The sequence below is a fragment of the Coturnix japonica genome, chromosome 7, assembly GCF_001577835.2.
Source record: "Coturnix japonica isolate 7356 chromosome 7, Coturnix japonica 2.1, whole genome shotgun sequence".
Lineage (NCBI taxonomy): Eukaryota > Metazoa > Chordata > Aves > Galliformes > Phasianidae > Coturnix > Coturnix japonica.
The window spans coordinates 20,769,449-20,788,144 of NC_029522.1; the positions used below are offsets into that span (position 1 = coordinate 20,769,449).

The 18,696-nt window shown below is 41.6% G+C and overlaps 1 protein-coding gene across 35 annotated transcripts in view; it reads left to right on the forward strand.

Moving 5' to 3' along the window:
- The window catches only part of CLASP1 (cytoplasmic linker associated protein 1), a 132,460-nt gene that overhangs the window by 36,742 nt on the left and 77,022 nt on the right, over window positions 1-18,696 (forward strand). For 30 of the 35 annotated variants that reach the window (XM_015868740.2, XM_015868742.2, XM_015868751.2 and 27 more), the window contains 4 exons: window positions 15,125-15,277; window positions 16,210-16,283; window positions 17,456-17,548; window positions 18,277-18,422. In XM_015868740.2, the coding sequence (XP_015724226.1) occupies window positions 15,125-15,277; window positions 16,210-16,283; window positions 17,456-17,548; window positions 18,277-18,422 (466 nt within the window). Of the gene's footprint in view, window positions 1-11,762; window positions 11,870-15,124; window positions 15,278-16,209; window positions 16,284-17,455; window positions 17,549-18,276; window positions 18,423-18,696 lie in introns of those variants that run through there. The other 5 variants (XM_015868743.2, XM_032445793.1, XM_032445792.1 and 2 more) reach the window with 3 other exon arrangements.

Consider the following 18,696-nt stretch of genomic DNA (forward strand, 5'->3'; position numbering starts at 1 on the left):
GCATCTGTCTTCTTAAGGAATGATGCACGTCTTCCATATCCATCTCTCCTGAGTAACAGGTTTCCAATCTCGTGGAGCTCTGGCTCATAATGAGACCCGACGTTTCTAATTAGGAGCGCATTGTGAAGAATGGGTATAACTTTGTTTTGGATTATTTGATTTCTTCCACTGCCTTCCTCCCCCCCTCCTCAATTATTGCTCATGAATGTGAGAACAGGGCAGTCCAGGAGCCAGAGCTGTAGAGGCAGTGGCTGGGGATGCATCTCTCCCTCTGTAGCTGTGCCAGTGCATTTCAGCTCTGATTTACACTCCTGCTGTTTGAGCTTTGTGCTGGGCTGAGCTGATTCTGCAGAGATTTCTTATCACACACAGCTTTATGATGTGGAGAGACAATTACGCTCTTTTTCACATGAGACCTAAATCAGACCTGATCCTGAACTTCCACAGGCAAAATCTTTATGCACCAGCTCCCTGAAACTTATTCTCTAGCCTCCCAACCCCTTAAGCTTTATACTCATCTGATGCTTTCCTCAAATGTTTGGTTTTTGTAATATGCTGCGTCTTGTCTCACTATTCTAGGTATTTGCTAAGCATCTTAGTTCCTGCTTATGCACATAAAGTGTTCTTGCTTGTTGTTCCTCTCCACGTTGTTCCCTGATGCCTAATAAATGAGTTCTAAAGCAGTTTTGTCCCTATTTTTGTCCATGTCATGATGGACATGGATGATATAAGCAGCCCTGCACGTGCTGTTGCCTCACTGTGTGGGAGATCTGGTAGGATCCTGGAGCCTGGGGGGATTTTGTGACTGAGCTGTGCTAGATGCTGCAGAGCAGTTATAGATAAACATGGAGCCTTTCTTTTATCCAACTGGTCTGTTTTAAAAAATAAGGTTTTTTTTAGGATTTTGTTTGAAACTCTTGGTGGGGGAAAGGTCCATGGGGAACAACTATTTAGCATAAGTAGGCATGGTGTACCATCAAACTGCAGTGGGAAATTCCCTGTGGGCCTCTAGAGTGTGGGAGGAGAACAGTTTGGTTCTTTCTGCTAGCATCCATCCTATAAGACTGCAGCACTGAGCCATCTAAAGCAGCACTTACCTTCCCTGGGCAATGCTTCATACTAACAGTTGGGGTTGAGCATTTACCTGAGCAGTGTGAGGTAGTGCTCTGTGCCACCGGTGATCCCATCAGAAGGCAGGTGGTCTCTGCTCCCTTCCTTTGTTGGAAGATGAGGTACAAATGGCAATGAAAGGAGATTCTGGCTAGCATCTCATCTCTTAATTTTTGGGCTAGGACATTCACTTTCTGTCTTTAATCCAGATACCACTAACTCCAGAGAACACCGAATTAAAAAGTAAGACCTCCAGCAAGAGATTTTAATTTGCTTTCATGGAAGTTCTAGTTGCTTCTGTACCGTGGGGACTGCCAGCACAGCTTTATGCTTATTTTTTCCTTGAGCTGGTAATTTTTCTTGGTACATGGCTGGTCAGTTACTGTAACAGGTCGCCTAGGGAATCTCCATCCTTGTAAATCTGGGCTGGATGAGGCCCTGAGCAGCCTGGGTACAGCTCTGAGCCCTCCTGAAAGCAAGAGGTTGAACTGCTTGACCTCCAGAGGTCCTTTTCGACCTGAATTATTTTTTTCATTCACTAGGAGACAGGATTTATATAAGACCTCCAAAATCATCAGCTGCTTTTGGCTAGGCATTTCCATAGCTGTTTGTGTTAGTAAGCTGCAAAGATTGCTGGTGTCACTTGATACAGCATGTTTGCCTGTTACCGAACACTTTGGTTTATCCAAAGTGATAACAGTGCTAAAGGCAGGAGAGAATGTGACCTCTGCCAACAGCACAGCCTGATGTCAGCATAAAACACCCACAAGCCACAAGAGAGGGACCTCTAAAAAAGGTAGTGTGTATCGATGCTGTTTAACCTCTGGTAATTTGAAGTTAGAATAGAATTGATGAGAATACTTTATTCTAATTTTATTGATCCGTCATCAGGATGACTGTCAAGATGTACACAAGCGTATTTCAATAGAGAATTAAGATGCTGATTACTCTTTGATTTTAACGTGGAAACTCAGAAGGTTTCTACTTAACATAGATATATTCCAGTTGTTCTAGAGGATCCGCTTGTTATGGATGAAGCTGTATCATTCCATTAAATCTTCATGTCATACTTAAAAATACCCGTTCTGGCTCTTCTGAACCTTTATTTTTAATGGTAAGATATTTTGATGGCTGAACTCTATTCCAGTTTCCTGCGTAGGAAAAGTGAATGTTTTTGAACTCATTTTTGACAGTCTGCAGACACGATGTTTACAAAAGGAACCAAAGTTATATTTGTTTTAATATAAACTGGGACCAAGGGAAAAAAAACAAACTTCCCCAAACAAAATAATCATCAGTTGTTCGGTGTGTGAATGGGAAGGGGTCTTCAGAGGTTAGCAGGGATTGCTAGGATCCTGGGTTTTTAAATATTAAAAATAATAATAATAAACTAAACAAACAGTAATAGAACACAGAATATCTGCCAGAGGACTTCCATTCCCTCCCTATGTTCTGCCTCTTGGTGGAAACTCGATTGGTTTTATTTCCAATTTAAGTGATTTAAGCAGAGATTGTGTGGTAGTAAGGACCCCTGAAGCTTTGCATGGGAAAGAAGGCAAAGCAAACAGCTTCAAATGAGGCCACTTACTTAGCTGTTGACTTCTTATTAATGCCAGTGTGCGAAGGTGGTATTGTGATGTCTGCTAATTAAAACACCTGAACTTGTTTTCAAAGACTGGCGTGTGAGGAATGTAAATATAGTTGTCTGTCACGTGCTGTACTTCACATGTGCCCATTCCTCTGTTTGCTGATTCTTCTGTGAGTGAAGACAAGCACAGATGGCTGCTAAAAAGAACCAGACGATTTGCCAGCGTGGTGGTGTGCTTGCAGGAGTGAGCCTTGGAGCAGCTTGAGGCTGCTTAGATGTCAGTACTTTTGATTCTTCATTTCAAGAGTTGAAATTCCTTATTTGTTACTTTATTTTTAGTTTGAGGGGGATTTATTTTGGGTTTTTTTCATTCTGAAAAGGTGCTTGTTGACCTTTTGGTTATCCTTGTTAATGAACTGTTCTTTCTAAGTGCAGAGCCTAAATAAGAACAGGACTTGCATGGAGAAGTTCAAATGTAGGGCATGGCTTACTTCAGCTGTAGAGTCAGGAGGCAACAGACTGTATCATTCAGTCTTAAGCGATGCCAAGAAGAAACCCTCACCAAAGGGGCGGCAGCAGCAGCATGGCTTCATATTTAGAGCTCAGTTGAAGCTTAGCAGGACAAAAAGCTGTCTGTGCTGCTTACTCTGAGCTTTGTCCTTCAGCTGCCCCTTGCTCTACATCATGGCTTTGTTGCCTGTGCCTACACAAGCCCTAGTCCTTTCATCAACAGTGGGTAGCCCTTCTATGGGAACTGTATGCTGTGTTTACAGTTCTGCTTCTTCAAAAACTTTCAGGTAGGCTAGAAGATTTTGGGCCTCGGCTCCATCTTTTGCTGTTTGTGCACATGGAGCAGATGCTGATGACGGCTTCATGCTGCTGCAGCAATGCAGTCAGCACCCAGACACTGTGTAACTGCACTACTCAGCTTCCGCCTGTGCAAAGTAGTAATTATTGCTGCCTGGAAGTAAAGTGCAGGTGATTGAGGTGGGTGATTCAAGTGTCTCAAGGAGACCCAAGTGATTTACTCATGAGCCTCAAGTGAGCCAGGCTCATCCTGCTGCCGTGTCCTGAGGGAGGCCCAAAACCTCTTCTCTATGAAGACTGATGGCTGGTAAAGCAGATAGCCCTGTGTGAGGAATGATTCACTGCAGGTCCTTTTCCTTCTGAGCTTTGCTGCTGGAAGCAGTCTGCTGTTAGCTGCTTGCTTGGTTGTTGAGGTACTAGCAGCTTATATTACATGCTGGCAATAACTGAATTGGTTGGAGAATGATTTACTGGGTTTTCTTTTTCAACCCAGTCTGACATTTTCTAATCTGCTACTGCTGATATTCTTCCCTGTTTTCCTTCAGTTCGCATCTTTACAGACTATAGTCAATCATGTATGCAGATTTATTTTAATGCTTGTTCTTCATATTGAGACTTTAGGTGGTCTAAGTAAGCAATGCCTGGAAACAGATGCTAATAATAAAAACTTGCTAATTTGGTCGTCAGCTCTGTCTCTACTTTCGCACCTCCTCCGTGCTATTAGCACTTCCATACCTGATAGTGTTTGAGTCATAGAGTTTGAGTGTTATTTTATGTGCCTACTGATAGTAATCCTGCCTGCCACAGTGATTATTAACACTTAGTTGTACAGAGCATATTGTTGACATGGTTCCTCATTCTGCTCTGATCTGCAGGAAAAATAGCAAATGAATAAGAGTCTGGAATCCTGAATTTTGCTCTTAAACAATGTTGCAACTGAAATATATGTTTAACTAAAAATTACTTGCTGGTTAAGCTACTTTTGATCCATAAATGATGTTTATTTATGGTGTTGCCGTCATCTGGATTCTTGGTGTTGCTGCAGTACAAATAATTAGCCAGTGAACTGAAAGGATGGATGGATGGATGGATGGATGGATGGATGGATGGATGGATGGATGGATGGATGGTGCCTGATGGCCAAGTGGAGAGAATAATCTCTTAAGTTTTATTTTCTTACACCTTCCAGTTGGCAGGAAGAGCTGTCAGGGTGTGGGCTCAGCGTGGGCGTTGCTGGAACGGGTTGTTGCTTGTAGAGCAAGGTATCATGGTGCTGGCTAATCCATGTTTGAGGCTATGTAGTAAAATCCCTGTAATTTTGGAGCTTTATAAGTATAAGCTTTAGGGTGGACTGTACATCCTAAAACTGAAATGTTTCTTGCCAACACATATATTTATGGCTTTATTTACCGCTTGACCCAGTATTTTACACAGCAGAAATACAGTAGCGTAATAGAGTCTGCAATAGTCTTGTTGACTTTTTTTTTCAGCATGAATAGCCTGCTAAAAAGGGCAAAGCTTGTTTTTAGGAGCCAGTTCTTAATATGGAGTACACTTCATGGTTTGCAGTTTAGGAAAAAATGTAAATGTCATATATAAAGGGAAATAGTTCTTTCCAGGACTGACAGTGAAGGGGGGAAGGAGCTGCTATCTAATGTGTCTGTTTGTATTATCAGTGCAGTGATCTTTCAGGGTCACAGCTGTACAAAATAAAATGGCAGTGGAATCCAGATTTGCCTAAGGGAGAGAAGATATCTCAAGCTGTTTACAAAATGGTTCCCTACATTCATACAGTGACATTTTCTTTTTAACTTTGTTCCTTTCAAGTCTTAGATGGAGACAAGCACGCCAGTATAAAACCAGATATCTATATAGATGTAGATCAGTTTTGTTCAGTGTGAGAAAATCCCCATCTCTGTAAGACTGGGCTTAAGAATTTCTTTGCATCAGGATAGATTTGGAATTCTTCATAAGTGTTCAGATCTGAGGTGTTTAACTTCTCAGATGCAAATGGTTGCTGTTGCCTCCACCTGGTGGTTTCAGTGGTTTTTCTGAAGCAATGAGGGTGGCAGGATGGAATCCAGCAGTGCTCACCACCGTTTCTGCTTTTCATTCCACATCAGCTGCTGCAGGTTGGCACAGCAGGCTGTGAAAGTGTTACAGTGAAGGAGGATTTCATTTTATTTCTTTTCCCCTAACAGTGGTGAGAATGAGTAAGGCAGGTTCTGCAGTCGGCGTTCCGAGCATTGACATGTAAGCCTTTCTGGGTTTTAATCTCTGAAATTCCACTTAAATCCATGTTTGCTTTGTGAAGACTGTAATGGCTCTATCCAGGGTGAAACGTTTAGCTGGGTTGTGCTTGATTCTTGTATTCTTTGTCTGTGGTAAATGTGGGCGATTCTGCTTGGCTTAACTTAGCCCTCAAGAAAGAAGGTTAAATTATATTACCTTGCATTTGCTGTAGCTTAAGAGCAGCACAAAGGCTGTTTCTGCAGCCAAGGGGTGTCTTATAACTTGTTAAGCTGCAATAATTTGATTGTGGGTCTGAGTCCAGAGGGGAATTCAACCTTCATTTTACCCAACAGATTTTGTCCTTATACCAGGGGAGATCTTCTGTCTGTTTGTAAAAAGTTTATGCTCAGCTTCCACCACCTCTTAACAAATTCCGATCTCCAGTCTCAAGCAGGTGACTGATGTCAAAATGAATCAACCACTAGTCCTACATTAGTCCCTTGGTTTTGCTTTTCTTGCTGGTGAGGTGGTCTCAGGATTAGAGTCAAGTGGTAGAGAGATGGTAGGGGATCTGCTAGAATTCAGGTCAGAATAATCAGAAGTTTACTTGTTAGTCATAATGTTGTTCTAGTTCTGAGTCCCTTGCTTGTTGAAGGTTTAACAGTCCCTCTAAAATATGAATATAAATTCAGTAGTCTAACATTGTTAATGACAAAAGGGAAATAAAATGGCAACAAGGTCTTGACTCAGCCCTTGTATCTTTTCCCCACCAGCCCAAACATGATGGTTTTATTTGCTGTGCCTAATGATGATATTTGTATATGGCGAAGGACTGTGAAGGGAAGGAGCTTAATATATCTTTTGTTTTAAAGGAGTTTGGAGGGTGGGAAGGGGGGGAAGAACGCTTTGGGAAAACAGAAGCCATGCAGAGTGTTAATATTTTATAAGCTCTGACATATTTTTGGCTTTGGAGCATTTTTCCCTAAGACTTCTTTCCTTAAGGCAGTGGTTTACTTAAAATGCAGCTTTGAAGGTAAGTGAAGAAGGCTTATGAAACTGGTGTCTGGATTTGGAGCTTTACATTCATAAATGAGGAATTCATACTGTGCTTATATTGAAAGCCCTATTAAATATGAACTCGGTTCTTTTTAGCTGTGTTATGAAACCATGTTCTCTACTGAAATGTGTATTAAATTGACCACCATTTTGCTGAAACCACTCCATGCTCTTATCTACAGGCTTCTGCTTTTTAAACAAGTGTTTTTCAAGGCTACATTTGAAGTCACTGATTCTCTTGAGCCTGCTTTCATTGTTTTTCCCTACAGTACTTCTGGGAAATGTAAAGTGGTGATTATTCAGTTGGTGTTATTCCCAGTGTCTCAAAAGAGGGTGAACAAAGATGGCTAGATTCATGGCTAACCACTGCTGCTCTCTGCCAGTGTATACCAAAGGAAGGTGTTGTGCCTGTGTGTAATATATTTCTACTGCCAGCTCAAAGAAGATGCTTAAGTAAGCTCAGGTTGATATTGAATGTGCCTTTGTAGACATTATAAACACTGGTGCAGCCTGCAGTTTTAGGCATAATGGTTCTAAAGCATCTTTTGTAAGATCCAGTGTGCATGTGGCTTCTCAGGGCCAGACTGATTGCAAATACACAGGTTGGTTGAGATGATGGAGTGGTGAGATTCCTCCAAGTGCCAGCTTTACCATTTAGATTCAGCAGAAACATTTATTTCTCTTGGTGCCTCAGGAGGGTTCTGATGCAGTCAGTAGTTACTCCTCGATGCTACTAAATACCCTGGAGCAAGAATCAGCATCAAGGCAGGTCCCTCTCTTCTTTCTCTTGGTGTCAGTTGCAGTCCAGTGCTGCAGAGAGCATAAAGGCAACTCTTCAGCTTCACTAGTGGTTGTCTCTGGAGCTCCTGATGCTGTTGCCAGCCACATCTACCATCAGCAGAAGCATCTCAAACCAAGTCTGGTAACCTTTTATAGTATACCCTTCATCATAAAATCCAGCTTCGAATCGTTTTTAAATAAACCAGGATTCTTTGGTGTTTGCTTATGGTCCTTCACAGGCTGTAGCAATATGCTTCATGATATTATGCATTTGCTTACGCTATAAACTCCTGGTTGTTGTGCTGATCATACCTGTTGTAGTTAAGTCTTTCTCAATATGTGTATAGGTTGTAGAAATGCTGCCCTATTGTTCCTTTTATGGCGATTCTTTTGTCTCAACCACCTGTGGTCTTAGTCAGTCTAATCTCATGCTTATTGGCCCACTGAGCATTTTACAGTATTTCAAATGGTTAACTAATCACAATGTATTAATTATGCATCAGGCCAGGCATTCAGGGTGGAAATCATTGATGTGTAATGTGCATAACACCATCCAATGTCTGCAGCTGCAGTATCTGTTCTTGCATTAGCCTTTAGCCAGGCAGATGAATGCCTCAGGACAGAAGCCTTGGCTCCTCTTGTCTGTGGCTCCAGGGGGTGCAGACTGAGGGCCTTGGTTTTTTCCTTGGATGTCAATAACTGCTCACATTGGTGTTTGTTGGCTTGGAGGAGCTTGCGTGGGAAGTGTTGAGATGCCCCAACATCTTGTAGGAGGGAACAAAGGTCTTGGACAGGGCCAAGCCTGTATCTTCAGTAGGGCTCTGTGCACACCTTCCTGGGGTAACTTCACAGACCCAGCTATCCTGAGACTTATAGCAGAAGGAGACAGGGCTACAGTTTGGCATGTTTATCTCTGTGTATTTTTAACAGCTTACTGTTGCTGTATTTTTGCCTTCCCCACGCTGCAGTGTGCTCTGGGAAACCCAAGGCAATAAGATGCTTATGTCCTTTTTCTAACAGTGATTTGTCCTAAAAATGTCAGGCTACGTTTCTGTGTATTTGTTGTCAACGCTTTACAACTCAAAGCGCTGTGTTACATAAAATGAGCAGCCCTTCAGGAGCAATATGCAACAGCAGTAGAAAACGCAATTTCCTTTTGTTGACAATGATGTGAGTTACAGAGCAGTCAGCGTCTAGGTGAGCTAAACTGAGTGATAATTACTGGGCTAGGCTAGGATTTGTGCAGGCTGGAAAAGATGCCTTTTTGTGTGACATCATGGCAACAGATGGTGCTAATAGCTGGAAACCTGACCGTGGTATGTGGGTTGGAGGCACCTGGTCAGCCTGCACGCCGTGCTCACGTCCTTCCTGGCTGAAAAGCATTTGTCCATTTAAAGGCTTCCATTCCTGGTGTGCCTCTTGATTCAGTTCATTCAAACAGAATGCAGACAGTTCAGGTTAAACAAAGCCGCCCATTGATTCTCTGGTAATCTGCGTTTTCAGATGGGATTTGGCAAGTAAAAAACCAAGCCCTCACCAGCAGATGTCTCCCTGGGAGCTCAGCCGAGCAGCTCCTGTGCAGCATTACTGTGAACCAGCCCTGCAAGGTACAGAGAATGCTATGGATCAGCTTCAAGTCATGGTTTGAGGAGAGCTAAATTAAGACTTGCATATGTTGGGATGTGATTTCTGGTTTTGCTGAGCCACTTGCAGGTGTCCTGTTTGAATAAACCAATTTTAATGGAAAGAAAGATAAATACTAAGCAAGATCAGAGATACGAGCTTACCTTTCAACCAGAGCTTCACTGCTTGTGTGTGCATGGGGAGATGGTGCCAGAGGGAGCCCCTTTGCTGCTACACAATTGAATTTTTAATGTTTTGCAAACAAACCAGAATAATTCACTTCCTTTCTTAAAATTATTTGCCTCAGTATTTTAGTGTATTCTTAAGAACGTAGAGCCTAACATCAGCACTGTAAAGCACTGAGGATTAATATTTAGTTGAAATGGAAAGCTATGTACTTTATCTGCTGTTTGGAAATCGAGGAACGCTTTCCTGCAGCTATCCCAGCCCTTCAATAAGGCAATTAATTCCTGTACTGCTGGAAAAGGATATTTCCTGACTCTAAAAATCCCCCTGCTCCATCCTGTATAAATAGCCTTTCTCATTGATTGGTATCTCTGGGGCTCAGGCTCAGGTTATATGACCCACTTTGTGTTTATATCTGTGAAGATTATGCTAACGAGGCTGCTGTGAGGAGGTGCGTTTTGCTTGCAGCTACTGCTGCTGTATTTAATGGGTGTTTTCCAGGGTCTGGAAGGAAAAAAGTGAAAGCAGCAAGGAGAGCTGCAGCAGTGAAACACAGAGCTAACACCCTGTTGTGGAGCACGTGATAGGCTTGGAAATAACTGGTGTGGTTGTGGAAGGCTGCATTCAGAGATAGCCGTATCTTTGTGTGGGTGGCTTGGCTATTAACTGTGGGCTGTGCTCTGAGAGGCCAGCCAACAAGCCCAGCTGACAGGGAGACTATGTGTAGTTTAAGGCAGCGCTGTTTTGGCTCTTGAAACTGAAACCGTATGCAAACCTGGGCTTTTGAGTGGGGTTTTATTTTTGCAAGGCGTGTGTTGTGGATTTCCCAGTGTGATTGTGGGCTGGTGGAAAGCTGTGTGGCTGCTTGGAAAGGGCACTTTGAGAGTATTGTGTTTCCAAGGATGGCTTTGGGAGAAACAGATCTTTTTCTCCTTTTGCCTTCTGCCTTGTGAGCGCATCTGTCTGTCTCACATTTTCTTCCCTCAGCTTGGGAGCAGGTTTTGCATCCTGGTGGGACAAAGTTGGTAGTTGCTTCCCGTGGTGGCCTGTGTGTGTGTCTACTGTTGGATGTCATGTCAGGGCCTGCGTTCATTTCCTCGGTTAACTTTATTATATTGAATTGGTGTAATAAATGCACTAGCAGAAATGTGACTTGTTTATTATTGCCATTAGTATCCAATTGTTTTTCTGCTTAGAGGGATGGCAGAAAGCAATATGCTGCGAAATGTCAGTGTCTATTTGCTTGCAGGCTGAGCAGAATGTATATCAAAACAATTGCCTGTCTGTGAGTGTGATATATTTGGAGCAGAAAGCAATTCCAAATGTTACTTCTGTCAGGAATCTTATTTACCTTTGTGATGGCAGTTGACTCATTAGGTTATGAGCACCTTCATTCCCTCCTAATAGACAGAATGAGGCAGCCGCTAAAAAGATGAATCTCATTTCCTAGCAAAGAATTGATAACTGACACTTTTTGGACTAAAGAAAAGCATCCTGATACCAGAAGGATTGTTAAAAAATAAAAAACAAGCATTCGTCCACTGGCCTGCCAGGATATCTTTGGATTGGCACTAAGTACCACCGTATCTCAGGTTGGTGGTCATCGCTGTATTGCGTATATAAATACACTCCACTTAGATGCCGACATAAAGATTTAACTGCTTACATTTCAGTGTGCAAGTGAAGAGAGAAGGGAGGTGTCGTGCTGTCAAAGGAGATGTGTACAAGTTGCCAGCTCCCTTCTGCTGCACCGAGGTTTGGATTTGGGGCATGTGGTGAATGAGTGCAGCAGGGTGAGGGCAGGTGCAGAGCCTTGCAGTTGGGCCTGCGGGCTGTGGTAGGGCATCTTCAGTATGGACAGAGATGATTTGTATTTTAAAAGCCAGAGAGCATCGCACTTCATCAAAGAGGGAGTCTGAGCCCCAGTTACTTGGCATTAAAAGGTCCCAGCTGATGGTTCAGGCAGAGAAGGCTCTGGCCCTTATCTGCTGTGGTTCCTGACCAACTAGTGCTTTCTTTGCCCTGTTTTACACCTTGGCCAGGACATGAAGGGGTTACATTCTAAAATGAATAATGACTAAATTTATTCGTCATGGCCAAATGATGACAGCTGTTGAGATGCTCCTGTTAGCGCTTCCCAGGGGATAAAGCCAGGCTGGATCCTGGTGCAAGCCAGCCCAGCCGGGCAGAGCAGCTCAGCTGCAGCGTGTGCTGCTCATACCCCTTGCTCCCTTCCTCAAGTGCACTGCAGTTCCCTGGGCCGAAATGGATGTTCCTGAGAATCCCATAGAGCTGCTAGAGAGGACTGAGGCCGTAGCTGTTTAAATCCATGTGCCAAGACAGCATGCTTAATGAATACAGGGGCAATGATTGATTATGCTCTGGACTGAAAGCCGCGGCTCGCTGTGAAGCACTCTTACATCTGGGCGCGCTATGGAAAATACGAAGGAATGTTGAGGAAGCTTATTTGCAGAAGGATATGTACTTGTAAGCAATTCTTTTCTTCTTAAATAATGTAAAGGAATTGAAAAATGTCAAGCCAGTTGTGTTGTTTCCCTGAGACAGCGGAGTGGTGAGCAGACAAAGGTCTCTTTTATCAGGGCATGTCTGTGGCGGAGAGCACTGGGGGGCTCTTAGGGTGGGAAAATATCAGCGGTTATTTAATGCTGCAGCCTGGTACCCATTCTGCTTTGGTGCACCTCTGACAGAGTGATGAGTTACACCCATGCTGAATTTGGCACCTCGTGGTTTGCAGATGGACCGAAAAAGAAAATAATATATGATCCTAGTTGAAATGATTGTTGTGAGCCCAGACAATGAATGGGGGGAAAAGGCTTTTTCGTGGTAATGCATAATAGTTTATTTTCCTCTTATTTTCTGATCTTGTGTGTTCAGGTTTCTTTCAGTTCTTTGTTTCTCTTTCCGTCCTGCACACGTGCTGCTGGAAGACTTAGTGTGCAGCTCTGAATGTAGCTCTGTTCACTGTTCAGATTACAAAATGCTGTTTGGCTATTGAAGGGCTATTCTGATAACTATATATTTATAGACTAAATGAAAAGGGTGATGAGATTGTGAATTGTAACCTAAATATCTCCAAAACTGTGGGCTGGTTGTCTTTTGTATTTGCCCTTTTTTGTGTGTGTGTGTGTGTGTTGTTGGCTAATGCTCGGAGAAGCCTGTTTTACATAGCATTTTAGCAATTAAATCAACTACAGGAGCGCAATCTTTATAATGTTTTTCTGAATTTGCATGTGTTATAAAGTAGCAAACCACACCTTCAGCCCCTTTTGGAGGGGTTTTAAGAATACGGGTAGAAGAGGAAGTAAGTTAAATAATAGTGTTTAGATAGTAGTGCAACTGATGGAGAATTGCATTACCAGATGAAAGTGGTTTTGAAGTAATAAAATATTGCCTGAGAATGACTGACTTTCTCTTGGCTGGTTATATATATTATAAGTAATCATTTGCTTAGTATCTAAATATGGGCATTTGGAATAAATGTAAATAGGGTGAATTTGGCCTGGGAGTATTTGAGGTCTGTATGAGTTTATCATCCTCACTTAAACCCGTTTCTGTAGGCTTCAGAGATCACAGGTTTTAGAGTCTTATTTTCATCTACTGTGCCCTTCAGTGCAACTCTAACCAAGTACTGGTTTTGAAATAAATTTCCTGTTTGAATTAGACTGCATCTTTCAGAGGAAACTAAAAGCAAAAATACAGCCTACAAAATTCAGTGCTTTTAATATATTCCTGGAGTGGATCTTGCCAGGTAAGGAACCTTTTCTATTAGATGGAAAAACAACACTAATAAATCACATTGGAAAACTACGTGCAGTCTTCAGTTGCTGTGTTAACAGAATACAGTCAAACAACTTGTTAAGCATCTCATCAGGGTAAACATTCCCCTGCAATGAACTTTCACTTAAATTAATTAAAAATGTATTTTCCAGTCATTCTTGTGGCTTTTCCCTGAGCTCTTTTCGAGAATGTTACACTTTCAATTACGTATGTCAGAACAAAACAGTGAGTGTCATTGGGAAGTAGTGTGGTCTCCATGGCTGCTTTAGGATGCTGTGTGATGGATCCCATGTCCTAAATGTAATGGTGGTTGTTCTTCTCCTTAAGTTGACCTCAAATTTCTTGATATGACCTTAAATATCTCAGTCATAAAGTTCCTGTGTTCGCTTTTTCTTGTTCACTTTGGCCTCAGCAGCAGCTGAAATGTGTTATTGCCCCTGCTTTCCTTTACATGTTACTCTTCTTTTACTATCCCTTTGCCACAATCCAAGGCTTTTTGAGTGTTAAAATCAATGGGACAGCTATCCTTGACCACCTTCCTTAACCTTTTTGGATGCTGTCTTGATACTATTTCATTGCTGTGCTTTCAGTGTGGCATCCTGCACACACATACAGGTTGCAGATGTAGCTTTTAGACTTTTAGATCATCTGTGACAGCTCTTCTGTATCTAGCTGCTAATGAGCCTTTCTGGGGAGGGAATGCAGGCTTTTCTTGTTGTTTTTCCTTCCATTAGAATATGCCTTTACTGTTACCAGTTTTTCTTATGAGAACCTCAACGTGTATTGAGTTTTACTCATTAGTTTCCAATAGGAGCCTGTATTGGTTACTTGATACTCCCAGGCGCTTTCCTGAGTAGGGATGGATTAAAGCTCCCGCTTGTGATGTTTGTTGAGTGAAATTTCACAAAGGAAATACTCCCAAAACACTGAGATTGGGCCATACTATGAATCATGGGGTTGAGACAGGCATGGATCACATCTCAAATCCTGAATGAAATGTTAGTATGGAAAAGCTGAATGATGGGGGACTGAGGGGCTTTTCCTAGCCTCAATAAATTATGCACTTCGTCTTTATCAGCTGTCCAAATGTTTTGTCACCTCCCAACCTAAGGCCGTTTTTTAAAGTGGATTAGCTAATTTGTGTAGAAGTGCAATATAAGCACTCCTTTGGAATTGAGTTGACCTTCAGTGAAAATCAAAGTGACTGTAATTCATTTTAAGTTAATTTATGTTATGTTTGGAAATAGGGCCTTTGGGTGGATACAAAGGATTCCATACATTTCAGCTCACCTTAATTTTTTTTTATTTTTAATTTTAGATAATCCTTTGCTGTTTCCTTGTTTTGTTGCAAGGAAGCTCTGCTGATAACTTAAAAACATAGAAGTGGGTGTGCAGCTTTAGGTTGGGTCTGTGATTAATGGTCCCAGAGGGAGATGTCTGTGGCTTATCAGCAGCATAGGTGTTGCCATGTGATCTTTCCTGGATTAGTCTGTTTGTTCTTGATCTTGTGCAGGCAGTTAACATGGTGTGAAAGGGCAGCTGGCTCTTCCTGATCCGTTCTGCATGTGGATTTGCTCATGTTTTGCTTTTTATTTTTTCAAAACAGCTCATATGAAAAAGAAAACTGGAGAAGCAGACTGTGGACAGCTCAAGCTTTAGCTGTGGTTTTATCTTTTTTTGTTGCTGATTTGTGGCTTCTTCCATCAGAACGCACTCGTTGAAAGGTGTTATAAAGTAGTGGCTGCAGCAGCGCAGAAATGGTCTTGGTGGCTGGTGGTCATTCCTGGATACTGGATTGCCATCATGAAGAAGCTGCTTAGCTGGGAACTGGCAGAGCAGATCCAGCTCGTGTTTCAGCAGACCAGGCAGTGTGTTTGCCATCGCATTGGCATGTTCCTTTAAAACTCCCAGATAGGTTGACTATGCTTTTTCTTTTTTTGGCAGATAAAAATTTTGACGATGAAGACTCTGTGGATGGGAACAGACCTTCCTCAGCTAACTCCTCTACGTCTTCAAAGGCCCCTGCAAACTCACGTAGAGTTGGAATGGGGACTACTCGCAGACTTGGGTCTGCAGCTCTGGGATCCAAGTCCTCAAGTAAGCTGATATCAGAGTATCCTAGTGTTCATGTTTGAGCTTATTTCCAGAATTTTCAGGTCGTATCATTTTCCCAGTACCCAGAAGCAGTTGTTTCCCATGTGAGATTGTTACATGTATGTTTGCCTGAATGCAGGTGAGTCTGTACAATGTGTATGAGTCTGCAAACTGTCCTCACATCCCTCTGGTATACACTGCCTTTGTGTAAGGTTGGAACTGCCTTATTGTGCAGTGCGGGCTTAGGGTGAAATGTGTCAGTGATGCATAGTGTGAATTTGTGTTTTTTTTATAACTGTGACTCTCCTGCTGGACTGATGCAGGCTGCTTACAGCTACATGCTAAAACTTAAGGCCTGAAACAGACATGTTGACTTTCTTCTAAGTCCTTCAGGCATTGCTAGTAGTGAAGGTGAAAGAGAAGGGAATGATAAATTTGGAATGTGATCAATTCTAAATGTAATTACAAAAGACCTAGAGAAATGGAGGAAGTTGTCTTTTACATTTTCTAATGTGATTAATATTCCAGAGACTGTTTATCTTCCTTATCATTTGTCTGCTTGTGCAGGTGTCAGGAGATCTGCACCTTCATCTATTATAGATAGGATTAAATCCTTTAAAATAAAATATCCCCTATAATGAAAGTAAATATTCCCTTTCATCTTTCAGACTATGTCCCCTAACTGTTGAGTGACTACTATAATGACTTCCCTAGTATGCCCTCTGTGCCTTGGAGCTGAAGGATGCTATGAATGTGTGCACTTCATGCCTGGTGCTGTATTTTCCTGCCTCTATTTTTATTAAATTTGCAGCACTCTGAGGTTGTGTGGATAGTGAACTTTCTCTTGATCAGGTGCCTTGATAGATAGCTGATGGTTTCTTAATTGATTCTCTTGTTGATAAGAAAATTGAAAAGGCTTTTTTGTTGTTTGTCAGCAGGTAAAGAGGGAGCAGGTGCTGTGGATGAAGAAGACTTCATTAAGGCTTTTGAAGATGTCCCAACTGTTCAAGTAAGTAGAATAATAAGCTAAAGTACATAACACAAAACAGCAAAAGATAGGTGTAGAATCTAGTTCTCGTCACTGATAAATTGCTATTTGCTTGCATGTGGGCAAGTTTCCCTTAAGGGAAAGTGAAATTGAAGGTTGTAGGGAAGGAACTTTAAAATGGTGGTAGATGCCATTAGATTGGTGTGAAATGGTCAGAAGTGGAGGGAAGGGAGCCAGGAGGTTTGTGGTACAGGTATCATAGGAGGAGAAGATACTGAGCTGGCACTGGATGGGGCATGTTGAACAGTGCTGTATACGGTCAAACAAAACATAAAGTCTCCAGAAGACTCTCTACATTTAATTTGTGTCATATGGAAACTGAAAGCAATAAAGGTTAATTGTGCCTCCAGGATCTCTGCTGTTTTGAGTGCTATGGTGGAACAGTGTGTGTTTGCTGGTAGGTTTAGTCAGGTAGCTGTTATGTGGGGTGCATCATCTCTCCTTCTGCAGAGATTACCCACTGGGACAAGAAGATCACATAGGTGTGTTCATGATTTTTCCCAGCTTAGCCTAGAATCTCTTTTGATACATTTGTGTATTTTTAGTGAATCTGCTTTCAAATTGACTGACTTCATTCTCTTGATAGCTTTCTTCTGTGCTCCAATACAGGGTGACTGTTTAATTGTATGAACGTTTTTAGGATCTGCAAGTTTTAATAGCCAATTTAGAGTTAAGCTTTTAAGGTCTTTCTTCTGTGTGGGAATGAGTTAGTTTTCCCTGGTTATGTGCAGTGACTGTTGACTAGCTCCATAAAGCACATCCAGTTATCTCTTCCATAAAGCAGGAATTTTAGCATTTTATTGGCTGCGTTATTGCAGATGCCAGTGATGTATTTGACATTAACTTTTCTCATTAACTTTTTTTTTGCTGTGTACAGTACAGAAATGCTGCTTAAGATTCTGAAGCTATAGTAAAATAATAGATGACAGTCGTTTAGTTATTGTCTGATCATGTTATAATTTTTGAAGGAGATTTCTGTAAATTCTTCGCATTATGCAAATCTAGCATGTCTGAGTCTAATAGGTGATGGCTGAGCATTGAGGGGAAGAGGAAATAAGATGGTAGTTGAGAAATAATCTTGCTTTCTGGAATAAATCTCATGTTATGATTCTACTCTGTATTTAAATTTACAGATTTATTCTAGCCGGGATCTTGAGGAATCCATAAACAAAATAAGAGAGATATTATCTGACGATAAACATGACTGGGAACAGAGAGTATCTGCTGTAAGTAGTGAACTGTGTCATGAACTCCATTAGTATGAGGTTTTCCTTCACTGAGTTTATCCCATGAAAGAATTTGCTGAGAGAATCTCGAGAGTAAGGCTGAAATGCAATTGAAGTGGTGAGCATCTGTTATGTTTTCCCAGGCCTAGGTGAAATATTTCCTTATGAGACTGAGTTTAAGCCACATCTGTGGAGGATACTGGTTTTGATATAAAGGCATCTGATGAGTCAACATCAGGTTGAACTGGAAGTCATTCAGGGAATCTTGATGTAAAGCTAGACGTTTGCTAGTCAAGGAACAAATTCTAGATGTAAGTCAGTACAACTCAGCTCTGAGTGTAAGTCAGCCCACCTTTCAGAGAAGATAGCTAGCCATGTGAGATTCTAAGCTTTCAGAAACTGTTTTAAGTAGCTGAATATTGAGAAGAATAAAATGAATCTTTGGTATCTTTTGGCTTAAGAAGTTATGTTTGGGTCATTAACAATACAGTTGTAGAAGTCTTATGTAATACTTGAGGACTGCTGTGGCAGTTAGCTACCATGTTTATGCTGCTTTATATTCTTAGTATGTTAACCTGTGAGTTGTATGTAAAGTCTGAAATAAAAATGCTTGCTATCAAGAAGTGTGTTATAGAGAGGCCCCGTGAACCAAGTATGAGCTGTGAACGTAACTGTCCTTCTGTACATCGCTCATTAACAGTCACTGCTTTGTTTTGTCATGTCAACAGTTGAAAAAGATCCGCTCCTTACTGTTGGCTGGAGCTGCAGAATACGATAACTTCTTCCAACACTTACGACTCCTGGATGGAGCGTTTAAATTATCTGCTAAAGACCTGCGATCTCAGGTAGTGCGGGAAGCTTGTATCACACTGGGGTAAGTTTACTTTCTAAACATGCTTGACCATGGAATGGGTGCTGGTTAGATGCTATTAGAACACATGTACAAATTAACTAATAGATTGAAATCTTGCTACAGCCATTTAAGACAATGTTCATGTAGGCTACTAACTATAGTTGAACAAACCCATATTGTTGAGTTTTAAATGATTGAGATGTGCGAAAATGTGTTTTGTTCAAGTTCAGAATGAGTTATTTTATTTTTGACTGTTCACTCTTAGTGAAATTATTTAAGAAAATGAGCCTGTAGT